We start from the raw sequence: 24,710 nt of genomic DNA on the forward strand, positions 1-24,710 counted from the left end.
TGGACTTTTCTCCCCATCAGGGTTCAGTGGGCCCACGCTGCGCGTCGGGCGGCGCTTAATGGGCCTCGGTCAGGTCTCAACATCAGGCCAACCGAAGGCATCGCCCGGCCCAGGTCTTTCGCCCGGGACAAAGAGGGTGTGGCTCTCCACGCGGGATGTTCCCCTCCGCGTGGAGTCCAGGAAGCTGTCCCCCCGGTTCATCGGGCCATTCAGAGTGGTCCAGCGAGTCAACCCAGTGGCCTACCGCCTGCAACTTCCCCCCACCATGCGGGTGCATCCCACATTCCATGTTTCCCTCCTCAAGCTGCGCCTCGTCGGAGGGCAGCTGGCTTTTACTGTGGACCGGATCCTGGACTGCCGGTAGATGGGGAGGGGTCTCCAATTTCTGTTGGACTGGGAGGGTTATGGGCCGGAGGAGCGGTCCTGGGTGCCCAGGAGGGACACCCAGGACCGCTCCACCCGGAGGCGCCGAGGTGAACGGCTGGGGCGGTTCGTCGGGGGGGGGGGGGCACTGTTACAGGAGGGGGTCGCAGTTCCGGAGTGACCCACTAGGTGTCATCCTCCGACAACCTTAGGCACCTCCTCACTCACAGTCGGGACTAATCATCATCCTATTGGTGTCACCTGTGTCTATCGGTTCACCTGTGTATTTATGCCCTCACTTCCCTGTGTTCCCTTGCTCAGTTTTCTCTGCTAGCTTCTCTATGTCCAGCAGTTCTACTCAGTGTCTGATCGGAGATCTATGTACAGGTACTTGAGAAGTGTTCTCCCTGTTTCGTTATTTGTTTCAGTCTTAGGTAGTATTTCATATTTTGACTTATTTGCTCCGCCTTTCTTTTATCTTGATAAGTCCGTTATGTTGTATTTTGGCTTCGGGACCACCAGTAAAGATCCTTGTTTCACCATCTCTGCCTACTGCCTACTGTATATCCTGCACCGCACCTGGGTCACTCCTCACCCCAACCCTTACACTGATTGGCCAGCTCAGCCAATATGCCAACGTGATGTCATGGTATGTGAGGAAATAGCAAGCATCTTTTAAACCGTCTGTTTGAGGTGGGGGGTACTTGTGTGTTTTTCTTCTCTAATTTATGCTTTGGCCACAGATATGAGTGAGTATACAACGAGTCAACAAGATTATTTGGGTGTGAGTTAATAGAATATTAACTTTTAAAAGTTAGATTTTAACTTCACAGTTACTTTTAAGGTCCAACACAGACGTTTTTATCTCAATATCAAATTATTTTTGGGTAACAATTAAAGTACCTTACTGTGATAGTTTTCAATGAACATGGTCAAAAAGAAACTAATAGCTTCTAAGCAAAGAGCAATTTCTCAACCAAGAATTTTGCTAGGACTGTCTGGGAGTGGTCTGAGTGGGGAAAACTGAAAACTTGCTGTTATTTACTTTCTTATTGGTCTATTAACTAATTTACCACCTGGTAATGTCACCAGGCAGGCCAAAACTCTATCCCACCAAAACAGGCTGAAATTTCAGGCAGTCTTTTCAAACAGCTCTTACACTAAAATGGCATTATCATTATTTCATAAATTCACAGTTTTATTCCAACTTCATAGTGTGGAAAAATATATAAAAGATAGGAAAATCGAGTGTTTGACTGCACTGGGCCTTTAAACCCTTGAGAATTTGGTATTGCACATGTTATTCTCTGTTGAAATTCTGAACACTGTTACCCTCATTGAACTGTAGGATTCCAAAATAGAACACCTAAAATAACATTCTAAAACTCCCTCCATATGGTTATAGATAGAAAACACAAGGCCTGTGACACAGATTCAGTGGTCCTCTGTAGCTCAATTGGTAGAGCATGGCGCTTGTAATGCCAGGGTAGTGGGTTCGATCCCCGGGACCACCCATACGTAAAAATGTATGCACACATGACTGTAAGTCGCTTTGGATAAAAGCGTCTGCTAAATGGCTTATTATTATTGCTTTGTTTTGATGCTGACAACAGCAAGGTTGAGGGTATGTTAAGTAAATATAGGTTGTTTTCGGTAATGGTATCTGTTAGCTGACCATTTTTACATATGATTACTAGGCCAGACAAACAATGAGAGGGTGGAAATATGAAAACATTGCAAACAAACATGTGAAATCCATTCAAGTCAAGCCAAATACGGCTTCAAAATCATACGAGTCATACGGAACACATGCACACAATGGTGTAAAGGTATTGGTATGCTAAAGCTATTAATCAAGGATTCCATCTGGCCATATTTGATTACCCTCTCTCCTCTGTTTGAGCCCCTATCCTCAATTATCTTAAGGGCCTGTCTGACTGAATAGTATTCACTATTGACCACACTAACACAACCTTGGGCTTTAGTGATAATAAACTGGGCCCGCTCTCTTGTGCTATCTCTACATTGTTTACTTTCCTGTAAAGTACACCCAGTCACTGGCAACTATTTTACACTGTCTTGGACAATGGGGGTCAGAGATTGGGGGTTTGGGGGGGCTAGAACTAAGAGAGGGTGAGATGATGGTCACCACTAAGTCTACAAAGACCAGAGAATCAGTGGTCTCAGTTGAGGCCTTGAATGATACAGGAGGGATGGACAGTACAAATGGATACAAAGGAAAAGGAGAGAGGTCCATTGTTGACGAGGAAAGCTCCAAACTGGATACAGGCTTTATTATCCAGTTCTGAATGAGACATGGGTTCATGGAAAGTGTAGTGCTTTATTACAGGGCCGCAACTTTCCAACCTCATATTCATTATCTCCAGCACCATACCAGTGTCTACATACTGTATGTGAAAACGGCACGTTTCTATGATCTGCGGTTAAAAATATAAGAAGAAAGGTTCAAAGGAAATGCTCTGTGACATCACAGGGTAGGATTAAAAGCAGGGGTTGGAACCAAAATTACTTTCCAATCGTTTGGTTCTGAAAAGAAAAAAATGTTTCCTGTTCTGTTACACTGTTTCCGACCAGCAAAATAAAGTTCTGAACCAATTCGAAGCAAAAATAAGTAACGGTTTACATTGTTCCTTTCTGTTCCTTTCTAAACGTCGGAAATAGATTTTTTAAAACATTTAGCTCAACATTAAATGACTTCACCAATCAGTGTGGATAGAGCAGCTTGCTATGGAGCAGGCAAGCTATAGTTATTTACATGCATTGGACAGACAAGTGTAGGGCGCGAGATGCGACTGAATTTTTGCGGGTGGAGAGAGAGAAATCGAGGGTGGAGGAGGAGGCTTGGCTTGAAGCGCTGGGCATCTTGTTTTGACATGCATTATCTGAATCAGGACCACATATTATACCTACGGAGGAGCGGCTTCTATGAAGGAACTTTTAATGTCTTTGAACTTCCGAGAGTTGGCTTAACGTTGGACCAGAGCTAGCTAGCTAGCTAGCCAACAAGCTTGTGTGTGCAGAGCGGCACCAAAAATACAATTTTGTAGTTAATAAATCCAATGTGAAACGTGATAACTATAGTATCCTTAACTAGCATTGAAAAAGTTAATTAAAAATCTCTCTCCCTAATTCTGAATCACGCTTGTAATGTCAGTAGGCTACAGTAACCTATACTTCGGAGGGGGAGGGGCAGGTATCCTACACACACACACACACACACTGGCAAAGATTTTCAGCTGGCAGGCAGACACTGAAATAAGTTTCTGAGTGACAGAGTGAGGGCTTTGCATAGGCGCTTTGTTGCATTTTTTGTGGGACTGAAAATGCCCGGAACGTAAAATAACGTTATTAACTGGTTACCATGCTTTTAAAATAACGGTTCTGTTCCAGAACAGTATAGATGTTCCTCGAAAAATTTAGTTTTTTTTCCGGTTTTCTGTTCTGTTCCCTGAACCGGTTCAAACCCATGATTAAACGTTTTTTTTTTTTTTCTTTGTTTTTTTTTACAGTGATTTTCAAAACCTGCAACAAGTTTCTAGACAGAGGGAGGGTATGTTCTTGTTCTCCACATCACCGCAAATCTCATAGTGTTTGAAAACCAACTATTTATGACATAAACAGGTAGAACTTTTATACCAACGGATACCAAATGAAATGGCCCATGGCAGACCACCCAGCAAGATGCAGTAGTCTGGGTATAGATCCGGTAAAGAGGACAATGGAACGCAGACCATGGGGGATTGGCACACATTCAACAAATCGACATTTACATTACTTTTTAGTAATTTAGCAGATGCTCTTATACAGAGCAACTTACAGGAGCAATTAGGGTTAAATGCCTTGCTCAAGGGCTCATCGGCAGGTTTTTCACCTAGACATCTCGGGGATTCGAACCAACAACCTTTCAGTTACTGGCCCAACGAGCTTAACTGCTAGGCTAGGATACTCATCAAATCTGTCATGATTGATGTATTGTAACAGGCCAGTTTGGATATATTGGGCTGTTTTCGCTGCATAACATTTATGAGTCGTCCATTTTCAGGTTTAGAAGACGTGACTGCTAAATGCTAACTCCCATTCGTATAATCTGGTAGCATAGCTAGCATAGAGAAATCAGTGGAATAGCCAAAGTCGTTTTTAACTGTAATGCAGTGGATTGGTGACAATGACATGAACATGTATCGGGGTTGACATCCAAACAAGATTATACCCAGATTTTTACCTCAAAATAGTGTGAAATACACATATAAACAACAGCCTAAATGTAGGGTAATTTTGCTGGGGGGCAATGAGGAGATTCAGGATCTTTCCCTCACAGCATCTTTCCATTACATTCCATTGTTTTGGTCAAGTTCCATTGACCTCTCTACCACATGTATTGTGCATACCCTTTCCTGTCCCAGCTGTAACCACCAAGTGTGTGGTGATGCCCAACTCACGCAGCACAAATATCCCCCACAGTCAACCCTTTAAATAATGCCTAAGATGCTGCCAGACCTCTAGTGGAGTGGGTGTGTACACCGCTAGGTAACTGTTGCCCCTTGCTGCCATATGCCAGGGAGATAGCCTCCACAATCCAATGGGAGAGACGCTGCTTAGAGAGCCTTGAGCTGGATTAGCAAAACAGACAAAAAGCTGGTCACATAACCGGATATCCCAGGTCCGCTCAATGTACGTGCGCAAATATTGTACTGGACACAAGGCATGTAACTGCAGTTGCTTCTCAGAACAAATGGACGAGGTGAAAAGGGAAATAGCTCAAAGCTAGAGACCTGTAGGGCATAATCATGACCTTTGGGGCGAAGGCGCCATTAGGATGCAACGTCACCTTAGAGTCGCCAGGGGCCACGAGCAAGGAGGATTTGTAGGAGAGGATCTTCAGATCCACAGACTCCAGTGGTTCAAAAGGGGGCCTCAAACATAGCATCCAAAACCAAAACTAAATCCCAAATGGGCAAAATAGGTTTAGAAACCCGTATGAGACGGCACACACCTTTTAGGAACCACACCGCAAGGGCTAGTGGCGCCATCAATTCCCACATGACACGCTGAAATAGCCGCCATGAACACTTTTAAAGTGGAGAATGACCAACCCTGCTCAAAAAGCTCATGTAGGGACATTAAAATGTCCCCATGTGCACTCTGAAAACAAACAATTCCTTTATTTTGCACAAAAGCCCCAACGCCTGCCACTTATACGGATAAAGAGACGACAATGCACATTTTCTCGTGACGCGCAAAGATCTACGTCGGCCCTGCCCAACATTTCCCATATTCGGGAAACCAGCCAGGGGTATAGCCTCCACTACTGAGAGAGAGGGCCCCACCTGGATAGAAGATCTGCACCTGAGTTGAGGCAACCGGGGACATGCGTTGCCCTAAGAGAGTGCATGTGCACACACTTCTCCCCAGCAATAGGGAGCGAGCCCCAAGATTAAGAGGAAGAGACTGAGTCTCCCCCCATCGCTTGATGTACGCCACCACTGACATACAGATAAGACGTTTGCTCCGACCAAAGACCCAATCCATTTCCGCATCCCGCAACTCAGACTCAGCCGAGGTACGGGCACCCGGGAGAGGAAGTCACTATCGGAAAGACCAAGCCCCCTCAAGAATGCTATACGATTGTCAAGAGAACCGGCGCCGTGGACTAGGGGAAGCGGGCAAGCAACTGTAACTGACACCGTCCGAGCATGCACCGAGCCGAGACATACAAGACAACAAACATTACTATATTTGTATTCATTCAGGCATTGTTGCGACCCGAACCCAGCTTGTTAGCCATCTTAATCTCATTGCTACAAGAAGCTAGGAGAACAAATACAAACTCCAGCACACAATGTCCAGGGTGTGAGCACACTCTACCACAAAGTCAGATTGTCTTGTGTTCCAAAAATGTTTGTTTTTAGTAGCGTGAATCGTTCCTGCTCACATCGAGGTGAAGAGCAGAAGAATTGAAGGAATTAATCTGAACCTCTGGCTTATTACCTGTGGAAGCCGAGGCTTCCAGCGAGGTGCGGATTTCATTGGCCTTGTCAGCCGTGATTTTATTTCTTCAATCGAAGTCGCGAGAGTGCTACTCCCCATAGTTGTGTTGTACCGAGAGTACCGACTGAAAAATAACATATTATCACCTGCTGTTTGATGCATACAGTGAAAAGGGAGCAACTTAAACCAAAACAATGGTGTTGTTATATGAAAGAAAGCCTGGATTTGTTTGGATTTGTGTATGGGTCAAATGCAAAGCTGACTTAGATCAGTCTATAGGCCTACTAGGGACAGCTTCATCCTACTCTGAGACCAACGTGTTGACTGGTATTTCTTCCCCACTAGGGGGCTTTATGCAGATAAAGAGAGAGGCGCGTCCTCTCGCTCGCTCGGCAGCGACAGGAACGTGATAGTTTCCATGGCAACTCATTTATAGGATCGGGCTCACAGCTTGTATATACAATTTGAGATATTTTTAGTTCTGTCTTTGAACATGCACACACACACACACTGTGCCTGAGTGTGCTGCTGTCTGTCCATCTGTCCATCAAGTCTCTCCAAGTAGAATTCATGCTAATGCTTTCAAGCAGCTTCTTGGGTACAACAAGCCCTAGATGATACTGTACATCGGCATAAATCATGAAGCAAAGTCTTGTGTATAAAAATATTAAATTCAATATAATTAGCATTTCGAAGGGTTTTTCTTCGACTTTAGTTGACCTGTCACTGGTGGTGGAAATGTCAGTGTCTGAGTGAATGTGTTTTCATTAGAGTTTGTATGTAATGCTCATTATTTTTTTTTATGTAGATTGTCTTATTGTAGGGTGAAGCCAAAGGGAAAGGTTGATATTTGGGTGGACAATAAAGATGTGTTCTTCTATTCTATTCTACCTCACACAAGTAGAATGCTACACTAATTACAGTGAGCTATAGACATGTGGTTGAATCTGCCTCTGTCCGGTTCTGCCGTGAAATACCTGGGCCTGTATCCACAAAGCAACTCAGACTAGGAGTGCCGATCTAGGATCTGTCCATATAATATTATTCACTATGATCTAAAAGGTTAACTGATCCTAGATTAGCACTCCTACTGGAGTCCGAACTGAAGGGTGAAGTTAAGACATAAAACAGGACCTTGAGACGGGGTTAATGGTTAGGATGCCACAGTTAAAGAGTTAATAATTTGTAGATGCAACAACCTGTCATCTTCCAGGCTTCCATTACTCTTCTGACAAGGTCACATTGTCCACGAAGTGTTCATGACAGGGTCAGGAGGGAAGTTTACATCCTCCGGGGTTTAACGGCCTGGTTCGTTCTAGTTTAAACTCCTAAAGACCAGTGATGGAGTTTAAATTGAAATGATCGCTTTCCATAAATGAGGTTAAAATAAGTTGAATGAAGGGAGAGAGAGCGATTGAGAGAGAAAGATTGAGTGAGTATGTGTGCGTGTGTTTAAATAATGTTCATTCTTAAATCTATGGGGAAATTAAGAGAAAAGGGACAAACAAAAAATGTAGAGATATTCTTAAAGAGGATTGAGGATAGGCTAGTACCCATTATGAATAGGAGTGGTGAGAGATATTGACAGAGATTTCATCCTGATATGAATAAGCCTGCACAGAAGAAAACAAGTGACTTTCCTTCAGAAATATTTGAAGTTACAGAGACTAAAGTCCATTGTCACGCCATGGATTCAATCGTACTTTATGAAGGCCGATAATCGTAAAACGTTCAATAATGGGGACTCCGCCCCTCCATTCTATGTTACCATGGCAAAAAGTGCAGACGTCACGATCGAAAGAACACTGTATATAAGTATTGGACGTTTTAATGAGACGGGGAGCTTGGATGCGTGTCCGGGAGGAGTGACACGTGTGGATAAGGGCACATCCTGGGGCAATACATTTTTCAAATCGTTTTAAGTAAATTGGGATTTGATTGTTCAATACGTTTTTTTCCTCCACAAAACTGCAAACATGGGACGTGGAGTAAGTGCGCTTTTTCTTTCCATCTTCACATTCCAGCTCCTCCATGAAATTCTACTGTAGCCTAATTTACGCTATTCTTAATTGTAGGCTACTAAAGTGGTATGGAGTTTTTATTATTATAATACAGGGGGTTGTTGAAAACAAAACGAAGTTGTTTTGAAATTATCACATGTACGTAGATGGCCGCATTTTTTCAAAATGCCTGCGAGGGGAAAGTGACTTCCGCATTTTGTAGGCTGAACAAAAGTTGCTTTCATACAGTGTCTTGATCGAGTGTCAATTAGGGTTAAAAACGTGTTCTTTTTACATTGATACTGAAGAGCCACAGGTTGGTTAGGTTGGATCTAGTCGCCATTGAGAAAAGCTTGTAAACTCTGCGATGATAGAATTGGCGGTTTAAGAGAAGTTTGAAGATTGATACAATGTTTCTTTTCATCGAAGTAAACAGCCACAAAGGTGGCTACAAATGTAGCGTGGCCTGTTTAAATTCGAGTTGCGGGAAGTGGGGACAGACATGCTATCTTGTGACTTGTTACTTTGAGATACACGGTCATCCAGAGCCTGTAGCACACTTCTAAATAGAAGTGGTCTTTGTTTCAATGAGTCTTTCATAGTGACTTGTAACCCGCTTGACTGAATTGTATGTTAATCAATGAGAAATATGTAATATTCAGATTCCTAATCAATTGGTTAAATGTAGTTGCGACTGTAGGCTATTGCGAAAGTCTCTGTTTTGAATAATAACCGTAGTCCAGCCTACTGTCACAATATCATTCATGCGCCGAAGTTTTTTTTTCATGGTCGTTGAACGAATGTAGTTGTTTATTTTTATGTAGCTAGCCTACGTTGGAATAAGTCACCGTGGCTGCTTAAAGGGATAGTTCTGGATTTTTAGCACGAAGTCCTCATCTACTTCCCCAGAGTCAGATGAACTCGTGGATACCATTTTTATGTCTGCGTTCAGTTTGAAGGAAATTGCTAGCGTTAGCGCAATGACTTGAAGTCGTTAGCATTGGCTCACGAAACTACCTCTAACTTTCGTAATACTGGACGCAGAGACCTAACAATGGTATCCACGACGTCATCTGACTCTGCGGGGAAAATACCGAACTGTCCCTTCATAACATTTGAGCTCCTACAAAATCTCTTAAAAAATAAAAATAAAGTATTCCTCCTGAAGGCTACATGGTCGCATAAGGATTTGGCATATGGTTGTGTATGACATTTCTTGTGTAGCATAGCCTACAGTCTGTGAATGTTAACTTTTCAGAAAGATAGGCCTACAAAGTGTATTTGGGAATACCTACATCAACTACAGCCCCCTTATTTATTAATGAAAGCGATTGCTTTAAAAAAATTAAATTGTTTGTATTAAATTTGATACAAATCGGTCCAAGACAAATCAAATCACCCAGTTGCTCAATGATGTTCAATACACTAGATTTTTTTGTATATTCCTCTCTCTTGAAGGCAATATAGTTTGTCATCACACCTGTCAAAATAACTACCTGCAATTTATGGTGATGGAAAATGTATCAATTATTGGAGTGATTTTTATTTTTTATAAATGTTTTATTATTATTTAGTAGTTCTTTACAGCTACCTGTGACTCCTATATTTGGGTACTGTATTGACTACTGTATGGCAGACTGGTGGGATATCGGGGAGGGTAATCGCATCATATAAAAGGCTCGCCACTCCCTTCTGGGCAACTGATTATACAGGCACAGTGTTCAATTATGCATTCACAGCTACAGTAAGAGAGGGGTGGCTAGAGAGACAGATGTGTTGTATGATGTGAATGCAGAGCAGCAAACCTCCAAGTGTTGTTTTTGATTCTTTCCCCTGTATGGTGGTGAACACTCTGAGCCCACCCCTTCTCTCCGGTCCAGTACACGCGCAATAGGCACAGATGCTTGAATAGCCGGACTAATGATTTCCAGGAGTCCACAGAGAGGCATGAGAGAGGGGGGAAGTGAGGGGTACAGGGAGAGAATGAGGGTGGTATAGGGATGGAGGGAGCAAGGGGTGGTAAGAGAGTGGTGAGGTATTTGGAAGGAAGGGAGACTGCTGTGAAGATGGGAGGCACCAGTTGCTGCATTGTCATCATTCATAGGTTCCAGTTCAGAGGGGAGCTGGCTGAATTTTTCTGAACTGATTGAATGGAGTAAAAATGCAGCTTTATTCTCATTTTTCTGTAATGAAATGGAAAAGCAAGAGGCATGATGGGATACAACTGCTCACTGTCAACAAATTGGAACGCACAAAAGTTCCTTCCCAAAATTGAATTCTATGGCTATTGTTTCCAACTCTCAAAATAAACTGTGATGATCTGAAAACAAGGCCGTTTTCCTGTAACGTTATTAGGGGGCATTCTTTCTTAGTTTTTCCGCGTATTTTCTCGACATTTTTCATCAAGGGGGGGGGGGGGTTTGTCATTGTTTTAAAAATTCCACCACTGAGTGCGATGGAAAGTGGCTTGTGGAAAATCTCCACTGTAAACAAATGAGGTCTAGAATATGTCCAAAACAAGGCCTTTTTATTTGGCGGTGTAATTGGGGACTTCTTTATTTCTCTCCGGTGTTCCACCTCTGAGCTGCTATCAGGTTGTGGCCTCAGCTGACCATTCATTCCCCCCAGGGGTCCACTGTGGAACCAAGAGACCTGCGATCTCTCGCTCCCTAGCGCTCTTCTTATTTTTGGTTGCTCATCCTCTCTCTCCTCTATTTTGCGCTCTCTCTTTCTCTCTCCCCTGAGGATTTAACATTCTTTCCGCTCAACGGTCACTATGTATTAGGCATCCCTTTTGTCACCCGCCACCCCATCTCTGTGACAGAGACTCTCTCCCGGTTTAGCTTAGCTGCCTAAACATTATGGAGAATATTACACGTTCAGTTTCCTCCACGGTAATTTCTATTGTTCCAACTGCTGAGGAATTTAAAAAAATACTTTTGTTAAAAACATTTTTCACATAGGCCTACTCACAATCGGCATTTCGCAATAGCCACGTGCGTTCTGTTCTAACCTACATTTCACAACGCAATTGAGGAAGTTGCATCCCATTGATTCGTATTATGCTTTTAACTGTGGTTCCTGGGGTCTTAAGGAGAAACACTGGCATTCACCATCTTTTGTTCTGTTTGGAAACAGTGACTCTTCCAGAGGACGTGGTGGGAGTTTTAAACATGTTTCTTGTGAATAAATGTACTTTTTTCTAAACTGAAGAGGGAGAGAAAAGGGGGAGGAGAGTAACACGTGACTCTGTCCATTCAGATATCTGAGAGGTGTGGTTATGTCGCCTGTAGCAACGGGGCAAAGTCCCAGGGTGAGGAGGAGCCAATATGCTTGAGTGAGCAGCTTTTGTATTTGGCACACGTACAGGAACAGAACCAGGAATGGTGTTCATAGGAATTCGACCCTGGCTGTAAAATATGCACCCGTTCGACCGTCTCTTATGAACTTTTGTTGAGCTGGCGGTGGTGTTGTTTTAGCGTAAAAGTGAGAGGCCCCTCGTCTCACTGAGGCTCTGTTCTGTCTATCGCCGTTGTTTTTATGAGGACGGTTGTCGTTCTTTCAAATGGGTTCGTTCTGTCCTCTTTGAAAGGGAAGTCTTGCCGGCTTCACCCCCTTCTCCACCCACCCTACGTACTTTCTCTCTCTTTCACACACCGTTCTTTTTTTTCTTCTCTCCCTGACTTATTACACTCACTCCCTCCCATATGCAACGTTAATGAGAACAACGACTACGCAGTTGAATATACTACTCTGAACTATGGGAAAAATGGCATGCAGACCCAAGGCCTGTTTACCACAGTGGTGTTGCTCCCACTCCCAGATCAAATCATTACAGTAATCCCACGTAAGAATGCGGTAAGACTGGTATTTTAAGTGTTTTGCTAACAGGGTCTGAATAAATTCTGTGACTGTACAGTTTGTGTCCAGAATAAAGTCACTCTAAAGATATTTCTCTGCCCTGTTTTTCATCCTAAACAGAGGTACAAAGCCTCATTGTTCTCAGGCTTGTAGCGGGACCTGTTGTTTGCGTGATCGGTATTGTGAGAGATTCAACACCATTGCTGAAATCCACGCTTCTTTCCTGTTTTCAGTGCAGTAGCCTCCTGTTAAGTTTGAAAGACAGCTGAGTAATACTTTCAAAGCAGCAGCCTCGCTTCATTGTGGTAATAACTGATCCGTACAATATTGGGAAAGTAAAAGGGATATTTCTAAATAGTATTAGTAGGAAGGGGGGGGGTGCTTTTCCAAGAAGGGCAAGTCAATGTGCCTGTCAACTAATAGAAAGACCACAGGGGACTGCGACAACAGATTCCTTGAGGGGGCCCGGAAGACGCCAGCAGGACTTGTCGTTCCACCTCTACCCTTTAGTGTTCCAACAGCAAAAAAAACTAGTAGGACCCCTTATGTTGGATTCAGTTGTAACCAAACAAAGTTTGATAATCAGTCATGCCCCTGTGACTTGGGGATCACATTCTGAACCAGGAACTGTCTTCCTTACAGTCAAGCAGCTTTTGTGTAACCCCATAGGGTCAAATCAAGAAAAGCATGTAGAGCTCTTTCCTCCACAGCCAAAACACTTCTGAACACCAGTATAACCTGAATAATTTATGATCGCTAACTGCCTGACCGATGTTTATCTGGTACTGTGCATTATCCTGTTGCCGCACCTGGCTGGTACAGTGTCACAACGCCCTCCCCTTTTCAGTTGTCTAGCCGACGAGCATTCTTCAACAGGTCTTTGTCCTCTTCCGCAAAAGTGACAGGTTGATAATGGAGAAAGGGAAAAGAGTGAATGAACAATGTGGTGTTTGCAGAAGGTGAGGCGCCAGGGTTATTTTGGACTTTCACAATGAGATGACTCCAGAAGAAAGTTCTGTGTGTACTCAAGACAACAGAGCCAATGGTGTGCATCTTTTCCCCTCTGGAGAGTTCATTTTACCCCTATTTTGGACAAGGTATTGTGATATAGAGCCTAATAGTCTGACATTCCTGGATTACAGTGGAATATGTTGAAATGAACCTCAGCCCCACCATTCCACAGGTCTTCTTATTGATGCAGTTGAGCAAAGTGACATGATTGTTCATTAAGCATTCCTCATGATCTTCAGACAGATGCCATTTTAAAACGTCTGACTTTCTTCTGCTGAGTAGTGAAAGTAATTGGGCTATCTATCACAGGTCATAGACGCTAAAAGGTGAACGCCTACCAGGTGATAGTTGTGGCCGTTGTCCCTTTGGACTATCTTTGCACCTGTTGCACCATACCTGTCTAGGTCACGTTTGTTTTGTAAATGTTAACTGGGGTTACGTTCAGTAGAACAATGCTACATCAATATCCCACAAGTCGTTGGTAAGTCATTTGTAAACAAAGTAGCATTTTATCCTTTCTTCAAATGTGTGAGTCTCTCATATTGACTCAATGAGTTACCTTTCAAGAGTGGGCCCCCAGACTTGGGTTTTATGCATGCCTCGGAAGCACTATGGAAAACTATACATTACTATGAAAACTGATTCTGCATCAGTGGCTTTAGCATGAGTTGATTTTATTTTCTCAGGCAGAGCTCTAAATGGCCTCTTTCTACCTTTTTTTTTGTTTGTATTATATATATATATATATATATATAGTGATGTTCTCTCCTAACAATCTCTTCTCGCCCTCTCTCTGTAGGAAGGACGGGAACAGTATGAGCTGGCGGCGACCTCTGAGCAGGGAGGCAAGAAGAAGAATGCCAAGGCCATGAAGAAGGAGAGGGACATGGATGAGTTGAAAAAGGAAGTCGATCTGGTGAGTCGGCTTCTCTCACTTTCATCCTGTCTTTCAGGAACTGAGTCTTGGTAACTCATGTGTTGGTGTCAAGATTGGAGACGCACGTAATGTACTGTATGTTTATCTTGATAGCAATCTTGAGTAAACATGAAAACCTTGGCGTTAAGTGTCCGAACGCATTCAGAGTGCAGAGGTTCAGTGCAATACGATTGTCAGTGACATGTTCCTAATCTCCGTCCAATAGGATGACCATAAACTGACCCTGGATGAGCTCAACCGCAAATACGGCACCGACCTTAGTAGGGTAAGTCTGGCGCTTCACTCATTACTCATTTTCATTTCAGTTGACGATTCATTCATCTCCCCTGCACTGTTTTCTGTTAACAAATGAGTTGCTTATCGACCAATTCAGCTCGGTTCTCCTCAATTCGTATAGTTTCAATTATTAATTGAAAAGTTCTGCTCAAGTTATGGGTTTCGGACTCTTGGGATCTCTTCCAATTGTTAAACCGTGGAAGAAGGGGGTTATCATAGAATTGGACGTGAAAAACATCCAAGGCGATCAGAGGGGAGGCAATACGAGAGATGCTTTATCCCCCTTTTACATCCATGCAAATGAACTCTTGAATAGTAGCTTACCGCCTCCAAACTTGGTAGCACAGCTTAGCAGCCGAGCGGTCCTTTTGAATAATTCACAAGCAGCAGGCTCGTAACACCTCAGCCCAGATTTAGGATGCGCTCAAACCCAGCAGAGGAGATGGCCCTGTTTTCATTGTTTGCAGTGAGTTGCCTGGCAACTGCCAGCACCTCGACTCTCTCCAGAGCCCCATTGACTTGTTTATCTGCCTTATGTGAAATTAGAGTTATGACTTGGACCTGTAGTGTCTGTCTACCACTGACAGACCTCACAGAGAGATATTATTGTTGACAATTTGATTCCTCTCCTTTATCATGTGGCACAAGAGAGAATCTCAAGAAGGGGTGGCTAGATATGCCTGACTATAGCAAGGGTCAATAATGGTATCACCTTAAAAGATTGGGTGGGAGGGGAGCACCCATTCCTTTAAAATAAAGTCATCCTACAGCATCCTAATTTGAGGCCTCAACATGTAACGTAACACAAACAATGTTGTTTTTCCTCAGGGGTTATCCAGTGCTAAGGCTGCTGAGAACCTTGCCCGTGATGGCCCAAATTCCCTGACCCCTCCTCCCACTACCCCTGAGTGGGTGAAGTTCTGCAAGCAGATGTTTGGCGGGTTCTCCATGCTGCTGTGGACTGGCGCTCTCCTCTGCTTCCTGGCCTACGGAATCCAGGCAGCCATGGAGGATGAGCCGGCCAATGATAACGTAAGAATCTAAGATGAAGAATGTTGATTTTAATTGACATTGATGGAATTGGAAGCAGATGATGCTTGGGTTTTGTAGAACTTTTGTACTGGTGTTTGTGTGGGGAGTTTCCTTAATTTTAACACGTTCTGCATCTTTGTCCCACACAGTTGTACCTGGGTGTTGTACTCTCTGCTGTCGTTATTGTCACTGGATGTTTCTCCTACTACCAAGAGGCCAAGAGCTCAAAGATCATGGACTCCTTCAAGAACCTGGTCCCACAGGTACTACCTGTTTTTAGAAACACTTATGTTTATGTATTTTTTTCTTATTGTTAAATCTAAAGATGAATCTTGTTATCCTCTGCCTTGTAGCAAGCCCTGGTTGTCCGTGACGGTGAGAAGATGAACATCAACGCTCAACAAGTGGTGGTTGGAGATCTGGTGGAGGTGAAAGGTGGAGACAGGATTCCCGCTGATTTGCGAATCATCTCTGCCAGCGGCTGCAAAGTGGGTACTTTAAAATCCCCTTGCTTCAAATACGTCACATTCCGCCCACGTCTGTGCCATTCATTATTGTATTAATCTTATTCTCTCTCCCCACTCAGGTGGACAACTCCTCCCTCACTGGTGAATCTGAGCCCCAGACACGTACTCCGGATTTCTCCAATGACAACCCCTTGGAGACGAGGAACATTGCCTTCTTCTCTACCAACTGTGTTGAAGGTACTTTAACAGAGCAGAGTTGCTCAGATGAAACAAACCTAATAAAATGTTTTCTTCCCAGGGACTACAGTTGAAAATTAGCTATCTAGCTACATATGGTGCAAGGGCATGTTGTACATGGTCCCTGACAAATAAATAAAAGAAAACAAACCATGACTGGGCCAGCTTTGATGAAGTCCTGTAGCTGTATACAGAATTTCAACTATTTCTGAGGTTGAATTACTGTCAGCTGTGCTGTTCAACAGTAGTAAATATGATTGTTATTTCCTGCAGGAACTGCCAGAGGTATTGTCATCAACACTGGTGACCGCACTGTTATGGGTCGTATTGCTACCCTCGCCTCTGGCCTGGAAGTCGGACGTACCCCAATCTCCATTGAAATTGAGCACTTCATCCACATAATCACTGGTGTGGCCGTCTTCCTGGGCATGTCTTTCTTCGTCCTGTCCCTCATCCTTGGATACTCTTGGCTGGAGGCTGTCATCTTCCTCATCGGAATCATTGTCGCTAACGTGCCTGAGGGTCTCCTGGCCACTGTAACTGTGAGTACTGTCTTTCGGGAGTGCTTTTTTCAAACACTTCACATATGGCTCCAAAAACCAGTACATTGCCAATTTTATTTGACAGTCATGTTAAGTGACTTTTGCCTTTCTCTGTAGGTGTGTCTAACTCTGACTGCCAAGCGTATGGCCAAGAAGAACTGCCTTGTGAAGAATCTTGAAGCTGTGGAGACCCTGGGCTCCACTTCCACCATTTGCTCTGACAAGACCGGAACCCTGACCCAGAACAGAATGACCGTGGCTCACATGTGGTTCGACAACCAGATCCATGAGGCTGACACCACAGAGAACCAGAGCGGTACCTCCTTCGACAGGAGCTCTGCCACCTGGGCTGCCCTGGCTAGAGTCGCTGGCCTGTGTAACCGTGCCGTCTTCCTGGCAGAACAGAGCGGTATTCCTATCCTTAAAGTGAGTCTTTTTTTAATGTTCCATTTCCCCAGAGTGAATTGACAACAGTATACACATGGAGCTATCGAAAGGAGTTCATCATGTAAAGCTGCTGAAAAGGCTCAACAGGGTTGTCTTTCACCTTATGTAATTCCTCCCCTGTCCCTTGGGTCCCCCCGTGTCGCCTGAGTGCCTCGTATCGCCTCAGCCCTTGCAATCCCCTGGAATATAACCTCTCATTTCCACTCTCCGTTAATCATCTCGCCTTGGACTAGCTGTGATTATCACACTTAATTCCACCCCTTGCTTTCAGTTTCTCTTTGTCACCGTCTGTCTTCTTCTACCAGGCTCAATCTACAAAGATGTCCTTCTTATAAAATCTGTTTAAATTGATGGAGAGCGTTTTAATGTCTTGGGGCATGGAAGGATACTTCGGGTCCTCGGAGGTGCTAGTGTGTGAAAGAGAGTGTGCACCAGCAGCATACCACGTCCCTTCATCTTCCTACTTGTTTCCCCCTCGCAGAGAGATGTGGCTGGTGATGCCTCAGAGTCTGCCCTGCTGAAGTGTATCGAGCTGTGCTGTGGGTCTGTGCAAGGCATGAGAGACCAGTACACCAAGGTCGCTGAGATCCCATTCAACTCCACCAACAAATATCAGGTAGGTCAATGGCAGGGTAGCAACCTGCCACACTAAATAAGGATATATGTTTCACTGTAAGTCTTTGAAAACCCTTCCTTTTGGCAAAGAGATCAAAATGGTTATCCCTATTCTGGTAATCTGTTTTCAAAATGGCTGCCCCTATAATTGTATCCCTTAGCTCTCCGTTCACCTAAACAAGAATGAGGGTGAGTCCAAGCACCTGCTGGTGATGAAGGGAGCCCCTGAGAGGATCCTGGACCGCTGCTCCACCATTTTGATCCAGGGCAAAGAACAGCCTCTGGATGATGAGTTGAAAGACTCTTTCCAGAACGCCTACATGGAACTGGGTGGTCTGGGAGAGCGAGTGCTGGGTAATAGTCATTGATTTCAGTTATCACTAGTCAATACTACTGTATTTTTTGTTATTCCATCTGTGTTGTGAAATGATCCAATGTGAGCTGTACAGTTGTGCTTTTGCTCCTTTTTTCAATTCACATTTTTACCATTTTGTATCCTTCTAGGTTTCTGTCATTTCCAGCTCCCTGATGACCAGTTTGCTGAGGGCTTCCAGTTTGACTGTGAAGAGGTGAACTTCCCCACTGAGAATCTGTGCTTCGTTGGCCTAATGTCCATGATTGACCCTCCCCGTGCTGCTGTGCCTGACGCTGTGGGCAAGTGCAGGAGTGCTGGAATCAAGGTATGGTAATGTAATACTTGACACAAGACTCTTCAGTCAATCCACATAGCAGCCACTGTGATCAGACCACTCCTCTTCCCTTCCTTCCCTTAGGTTATCATGGTCACTGGTGATCATCCCATCACTGCTAAGGCCATTGCCAAGGGTGTGGGCATCATCTCTGAAGGAAACGAGACTGTTGAGGACATTGCTGCTCGTCTGAACATTCCAGTCAACGAAGTTGACCCCAGGTAATACAAAAAAAGTATTTAAGTTCTGTTGTTGGAAAGTTTCGCAACATTTTTCAGTTTTGAAGGCCTTCTCATGAGCTCTTATAGACATTATAGAAATGTCTTCATTTCAATGGGATTTCCCATAAATAAAGGGTCAATTCTTCTCAGGGATGCCAAGGCCTGTGTGGTCCATGGCGGTGACCTCAAGGACCTGAGCGCTGAACAGTTGGACGACATCCTCAAATATCACACAGAGATTGTGTTTGCCAGAACCTCTCCTCAGCAGAAGCTTATTATCGTGGAGGGCTGCCAGCGCCAGGTAATATTCAGCTCAACTTAAAGACACTAGGCCTATCTCACAAGAGAAGTAAACAGAGTGAATGTAGCGTAGATAAATTCCTTTAAAATTACAAATGTGTTTACCAGTTCTCTCTCTAGACTCCTGTCTCTCCTTAGACTCAAACACCTTTCCTCCTTATCAACAGGGCGCTATTGTGGCTGTGACAGGTGACGGTGTGAACGATTCTCCTGCTCTGAAGAAGGCTGACATCGGTGTTGCTATGGGTATCTCTGGATCGGATGTCTCCAAGCAGGCTGCCGACATGATCCTCCTAGATGACAACTTTGCCTCCATCGTGACTGGTGTCGAAGAAGGTAGACGCAGCATTTCAGTGGATTTATAATTTTGGGGCTTCCGTCTATTTTGCATTATTTTCACTAACGTTATGTACCTTTCCTAGGTCGTCTGATCTTTGACAACTTGAAGAAGTCCATAGCCTACACCCTGACCAGTAACATTCCAGAAATCACACCCTTCCTCTTCTTCATCATCGCCAACATTCCACTGCCCCTAGGAACCGTCACCATCCTCTGTATCGACTTGGGAACTGACATGGTGAGGATTTTGTGAATTTTCCTGATTTTTTTTTTTTTTGATTTTTTTCGAATTCTTTGTTTACCGTTCTGCTTTATTCAAATTCTTAAAATCCTCCTCAACTTTCCAGGTCCCCGCTATCTCTCTGGCCTACGAAGCTGCCGAGAGCGACATCATGAAGAGACAGCCCAGAAACTCCAAAACAGACAAACTGGTGAACGAAAGACTTATCAGCATAGCCTATGGTCAAATCGGTAAGACCCCTTTTCACAAAGCCTGACTTGCGCAAAACAAAATATTTTCATTCTTAGATGAACATCTCATACACCTCAAAGTGGATTATAGACTCTTTAAGTTGACTGGGTGTTTTTGGGATTAGCTGGGAGTGGGGTATGCGTCAGAAATCGCCTCCCTGGTGATAAGAGAAGGGGTCTCTGAGTGATGATGGGATGTCTCTGGCTCAAAGAGTTTCCCACTTTGCTGATGGAGACAAAAATAGGTTTAACTCAGAGGTTTCCATGTGAGCAGGACTTTCCTTAAGAGGAAACACTGATATGGACAGCATTCACATACTGCTGTTGCATCATATCATGGGTCGCGAACGTCTCCCACCAATGTGATACTCCTTGGTAATCACTGTAGTGTTGGGCCAGTAACTGAAAGGTCGCTGGTTCGAATACCTGAGCCGACAGGGTGAAAAATCTCTCGACGTACCCTTGAGCGAGGCAGTTAACCCTAATTAGCTCTAGGGGCGCCGTACTACTATGGCTGACCCTGTAAAACATCACATTCTACTGCACCTATCCGGTGTATCTGACAATCAATTATTAAATTTGTTTTATGGAGATTGGTGCAACATGGAAAAACCAACAGACAGAATGACATGGATATAATCTGATACAATTGCACCCATCTGATCCTGTCTCCCCATCTCTCCACAGGTATGATCCAGGCCTTGGCTGGGTTCTTCACATACTTTGTGATCCTTGCTGAGAACGGGTTCTTACCCTCCAGACTGCTAGGTATCCGTGTGGACTGGGACAACAAATTTTGCAACGACCTGGAGGATAGCTATGGCCAGCAGTGGGTGAGTATGCAGACAACAATGTGGTTTTCACGAGCCTAGTTGATTGGTCTGATTTCTAGATGATTAGCTGACTGTTTTGACTGTTTCTCCCTCTGTTGCTGACTTTCTTTCCCTCAGACTTATGAACAGAGAAAGATTGTGGAGTTCACCTGCCACACAGCATTCTTCGCCAGTATCGTGGTTGTACAGTGGGCCGACTTGATCATCTGTAAGACCAGGAGGAACTCAGTCTTCCAACAGGGAATGAGGTGAGTTCAGTGGCCATTTTGAAGAGCATCGGCTGTTGTTCGTTTTTGTTGTCAAAGAAAGGACGATTTAAATGCTGCTTCTGTCCACCTCAGGAACAAGATTCTCATCTTTGGCCTGTTTGAGGAGACAGCCCTGGCCGCCTTCCTGTCCTACTGTCCTGGAATGGGCATCGCTCTCAGAATGTACCCACTCAAGTAAGTAAAGACCCTTCAGTTGGGTACACTTCATCTCTTTTTGTTTTTTTTGTACAACCAAAAACAATTTTTCCAATAAAGACTAAACCCTAGGAGGACTTCTATTAAGCTTATCTATGTGTTGCTTAAAATACTAACATCTGTTTTTGGTGTATTCCGGTCTGGAGTCATTTCTGATCTGTTATTTTTGTTTTATGTTGTGTTTTTCTTTTCTCCTTAGACCCAGCTGGTGGTTCTGCGCCTTCCCATACTCTCTCCTCATCTTTATTTATGATGAAATCCGAAAACTGATCATCCGACGCAGCCCAGGAGGTGAGGCTAAATCCCTTTAGTTATTACTGTGACTATCTGCCGTACTTGTTCATACAAGTCCTAAGGTCCTCAGTTTGGCTCTCAAAACCACAAGCTTTTCCCTTGTTCTCAGGAAGATAGTAAGGCTGCATATTTAGGTAGCCTATCTGGCAAACAAGCAAAGTCTAAATCTTTAAGCAGCAGCTTAATTTTCCGATGCACTAGTCAGTGCAAGACAGTGGACACGGACAAGTTTGGGAGTCTAATCCACTCCAGTGACAATTGCTGACGTAAAAAGGGCTTTATAAAATGCATTTGGTGTGATTTAAACCGGTATGCTATCAGAGACGAAGTTGATGTTAAAGATGTCGGTCACTTGACTATCTTCCTCAGTGATCATCTGAACCACACACTGATAGTTAACATGATCATTGTTTATGTACGATATAGCCTTCCTTAGTCCACCTGTTTGACAGAGGTAATTGATCTCTAAATCCTGTTTTCTATCTTCTCTGTTTTAGGTTGGGTGGAGAGGGAGACGTACTACTAGAAAGCATCCAGTTTGCATCGCTCAAGTTCTTGCATGGTTGTCTTGCTGCTCGGAATTTTAAGTTCTGTAAAATTTGGATGTGTTTTTATATAGGGAATGCTTGATACTAAAACCCTGAGATTGCAATGATGAACCAAGACATTGACATTGTGTGCCTTGTTTCTGGAACAGGACCAATTTTATACATGTTTTTAACAGTAATATAAATAAACTTTCAGTCAGTTCCCACTTTGGTGTCAATGGTTTGTGTGTGTGTGCTTGCACGTTTCCTTGTACTTTTTTTTTTTTGGCACAGCAGAGCTCAGTGTAACTTGGAGACTTGCCAGAATAAGCACAGCATCAACAGATCTTCAGGTCATTATTTTCCTATCCTTCCTGGAGATTCTCTCCACTTCCTCACTCAGTTTAAACCATGAGCACTGCTTTCATTATGGAGTCAACTAACACTGCTAGTTGTTCACTCATTGTAGTACTGTATGTAGACCATATTTCATGTCACCTTTTGACCCATTCACATCACACTTTGTTATCCATCTACTGCCTGACATTAAACACTATCTACACACACTAGCAAGCCTGTGTCAGAGCAACCTTCATCCATCTTATGGGAACAAACTTCTATCAGTAGCACAAGGCAAGCCTTATCAACTGGCAGCACTTGAGTATTAAAACCCTGCTGATAACATTCTTGTGGCTTAATATGTACAGTGAGGGGAAAAAAGTATTTGATCCCCTGCTGATTTTGTACGTTTGCCCACTGACAAAGAAATGATCAGTCTATAATTTTAATGGTAGGTTTATTTGAACAGTGAGAGACAGAATAACAACAAAAAAATCCAGAAAAACGCATGTCAAAAATGTTATAAATTGATTTGCATTTTAATGAGGGAAATAAGTATTTGACCCCCCCTCTCAATCAGAAAGATTTCTGGCTCCCAGGTGTCTTTTATACAGGTAAAGGGAGTGCTCATAATCTCAGCTTGTTACCTGTATAAAAGACACCTGTCCACAGAAGCAATCAATCAATCAGATTCCAAACTCTCCACCATGGCCAAGACCAAAGAGCTCTCCAAGGATGTCAGGGACAAGATTGTAGACCTACACAAGGCTGGAATGGGCTACAAGCCCATCGCCAAGCAGCTTGGTGGGACGGTGACAACAGTTGGTGCGATTATTCGCAAATGGAAGAAACACAAAATAACTGTCAATCTCCCTCGGCCTGGGGCTCCGATCTCACCTCGTGGAGTTGCAATGATCATGAGAATGGTGAGGAATCAGCCCAGAACTACATGGGAGGATCTTGTCAATGATCTCAAGGCAGCTGGGACCATAGTCACCAAGAAAACAATTGGTAACACACTACGCCGTGAAGGACTGAAATCCTGCAGGTCCCCCTGCTCAAGAAAGCACATATACAGGCCCGTCTGAAGTTTGCCAATGACATCTGAATGATTCAGAGGAGAACTGGGTGAAAGTGTTGTGGTCAGATGAGACCAAAATCGAGCTCTTTGGCATCAACTCAACTCGCCGTGTTTGGAGGAGGAGGAATGCTGCTTATGACCCCAAGAACACCATCCCCACCGTCAAACCTGGAGGTGGAAACATTATGCTTTGGGGGTGTTTTTCTGCTAAGGGGACAGGACAACTTCACTGCATCAAAGGGACGATGGACGGGGCCATGTACCGTCAAATCTTGGATGAGAACAACCTCCTCTCAGCCAGGGCATTGAAAATGGGTCGTGGATGGGTATTCCAGCATGACAATGACCCAAAACACACGGCCAAGGCAACAAAGGAGTGGCTCAAGAAGAAGCACATTAAGGTCCTGGAGTGGCCTAGCCAGTCTCCAGACCTTAATCCCACAGAAAATCTGTGGAGGGAGCTGAAGGTTCGAGTTGCCAAACGTCAGCCTCGAAACCTTAATGACTTGGAGAAGATCTGCAAAGAGGAGTGGGACAAAATCCCTCCTGAGATGTGTGCAAACCTGGTGGCCAACTACAAGAAACGTCTGACCTCTGTGATTGCCAACAAGGGTTTTGCCACCAAGTACTAAGTCATGTTTTGCAGAGGGGTCAAATACTTATTTCCCTCATTAAAATGCAAATCAATTTATAACATTTTTGATGTGTTTTTCTGGATTTTTTTGTTGTTATTCTGTCTCTCACTGTTCAAATAAACATACCATTAAAATTATAGACTGATCATGTCTTTGTCAGTGGGCAAACATACAAAATCAGCAGGTGATCAAATACTTTTTTCCCTCACTGTATATTTAATTCAAACCCACTGTATAAAGTTTACAGTAGCAATGCTCTCCTGTGGGTGGGTGTTTTTTTAAAAGTAGCTATGGAATGCCTAATCCAATATCCTACGCTTGAGGGTTGGGAACGGAGCTAAACGGTTTTTATCCACCTCTAGTCCCACCTCTAGTCCCACCTCTGACGGCATGGCCAAGAGAAGGAGAACTCCTGATTTCTCTGAACCTGCCATAGAAATGGTGAAAGGAACAACCACTTCTGCAGCATTGACAACTAAGAAAATGTAGATCTACTGCAGGCTACATTATCTACAGGGCTGTTTGTCGAAAGCTGCAACCAGACTTATCGAAATAAGAAGCGAAGCTACCTACTGTTCAGAAAACCGGTCTACTACCAAAAACATTTAATTGATAACTCCCCACTCCGACTGAGCACACTACAATTTAACCCAGCTTGCTAAAGGAAGAGTAGCTGCTGCTTTTGCAACAGCTATTGGGGATCCTAATAAAATACAAAAA

General features: G+C 43.8%; 1 protein-coding gene across 1 annotated transcript; it reads left to right on the plus strand.

Annotated features, from left to right (window-relative positions):
- Positions 1–8,158: 8,158 nt before the first annotated feature.
- Positions 8,159–22,162, plus strand: LOC311109736 (sodium/potassium-transporting ATPase subunit alpha-1). Its single transcript, XM_084152708.1, has 22 exons — positions 8,159–8,360; positions 14,044–14,160; positions 14,387–14,446; positions 15,286–15,489; positions 15,639–15,752; positions 15,843–15,977; positions 16,076–16,193; positions 16,467–16,735; positions 16,853–17,161; positions 17,664–17,798; positions 17,959–18,151; positions 18,302–18,477; positions 18,571–18,707; positions 18,858–19,008; positions 19,175–19,343; positions 19,430–19,584; positions 19,694–19,817; positions 20,505–20,650; positions 20,768–20,898; positions 20,992–21,093; positions 21,314–21,405; positions 21,906–22,162. Exons 1-22 carry the CDS (start codon positions 8,349–8,351, stop codon positions 21,932–21,934), a joined length of 3,078 nt encoding a protein of 1,025 aa, XP_084008834.1. The 5' UTR covers positions 8,159–8,348; the 3' UTR covers positions 21,935–22,162.
- Positions 22,163–24,710: the final 2,548 nt, after the last annotated feature.

This window comes from Coregonus lavaretus (assembly GCF_964263955.1).
Source record: "Coregonus lavaretus genome assembly, chromosome: 35".
In the NCBI taxonomy this organism is placed as follows: Eukaryota; Metazoa; Chordata; class Actinopteri; order Salmoniformes; family Salmonidae; genus Coregonus; species Coregonus lavaretus.